This window comes from Temnothorax curvispinosus, unplaced genomic scaffold, assembly GCF_003070985.1.
Source record: "Temnothorax curvispinosus isolate PA1 unplaced genomic scaffold, ASM307098v1 QBEX01005273.1, whole genome shotgun sequence".
Lineage (NCBI taxonomy): Eukaryota > Metazoa > Arthropoda > Insecta > Hymenoptera > Formicidae > Temnothorax > Temnothorax curvispinosus.
In genome coordinates this window covers 896-1,780 of record NW_020215053.1, presented here as the reverse complement: position 1 = coordinate 1,780, position 885 = coordinate 896, and the positions used below count along the sequence as shown (strand labels likewise).

Sequence of the window (885 nt, the reverse complement as noted above, 5' to 3'; positions counted from 1 at the left end):
TGACCGTTGATTTGCAGCATCAGCGGTCCACCTGAATCACCTTGACACGCGTCCTTGCCGCCCTGGCTGTAACCGGCGCACAAAAATTTGCTGTCGATCCGCTGCAAGTAAGCCGCGTCGCAATCCTCGTTTCTCCACACAGGCAGGACCGCCTGTCGTTGAACGGTACTCTCTTTCCCACCTGTTATACCACATCATCATTACGAATATTATCACGATTAGGAAAATATGTAGATGTAAGAACAGAAACTCATGAAATTAAGAAAAGGATTAAGAAAATATATTATTAATTTTTTAATTTCCAAATTTGATCTTCTCAAAAACTTTATACAAAATTTTCTCTAATAATTGCAAAACACATTTACTTACGCTTTCTGCTGGAGCATTTCTTTTGACGTTCGTGGACGCATTCGACAAAAGACTAGTATGTTTCCTTTTAATTCATAATTTACATTACGCAATATCCTGCATTCGTTTTTCATCTTATAAGCCAAAATTTTCCATTCTTCTGCTTCTTTCTGTACTTGTTGTAACCGTTTTTGCAAGGCATCGATTTTATTTTCCATTTCCACCTTCTCGTTTTCCAATTTTCTTGCTTTTTCTTGCCACGGATTACGCGAATCCTCTGACTGAGGTGAACGTCTCGCTAAATCTTTGTTCTTTTCGCCGGTAGCCATTTCCACCGGTAAGGTCCAAAACTCGTTAACAACTTCAAGTTCTGCTTCTTCTTCTTCTGATTCTGATTCTAGAGAACGTGTGGCTAAAATTTTTTTCACGGCACCCGTTTCCACCGTGAGGGGCCGAATATCAGTCGAAGTTGAAGCAGTGCTGGTCGATGCCACAGATGCTGGCTATTTAATATAAAATAAAAAATAAAAAAAAAAA

The 885-nt window shown here is 39.3% G+C and overlaps 1 protein-coding gene across 1 annotated transcript in view; it reads right to left on the bottom strand.

Annotated features, from left to right (window-relative positions):
• Positions 1 to 40: 40 nt before the first annotated feature.
• The window catches only part of LOC112454701, a gene marked incomplete at its 3' end in the record, with an annotated part of 1,532 nt that continues 687 nt past the window's right edge, over positions 41 to 885 (bottom strand). Inside the window, exons 3-4 of the mRNA XM_025016230.1 lie at positions 458 to 739; positions 41 to 181 (exon numbers count right to left, since the gene is read on the bottom strand). Coding sequence (XP_024871998.1) covers positions 41 to 181; positions 458 to 739 — 423 coding nt within the window. The remainder of the gene's footprint in view (positions 182 to 457; positions 740 to 885) is intronic.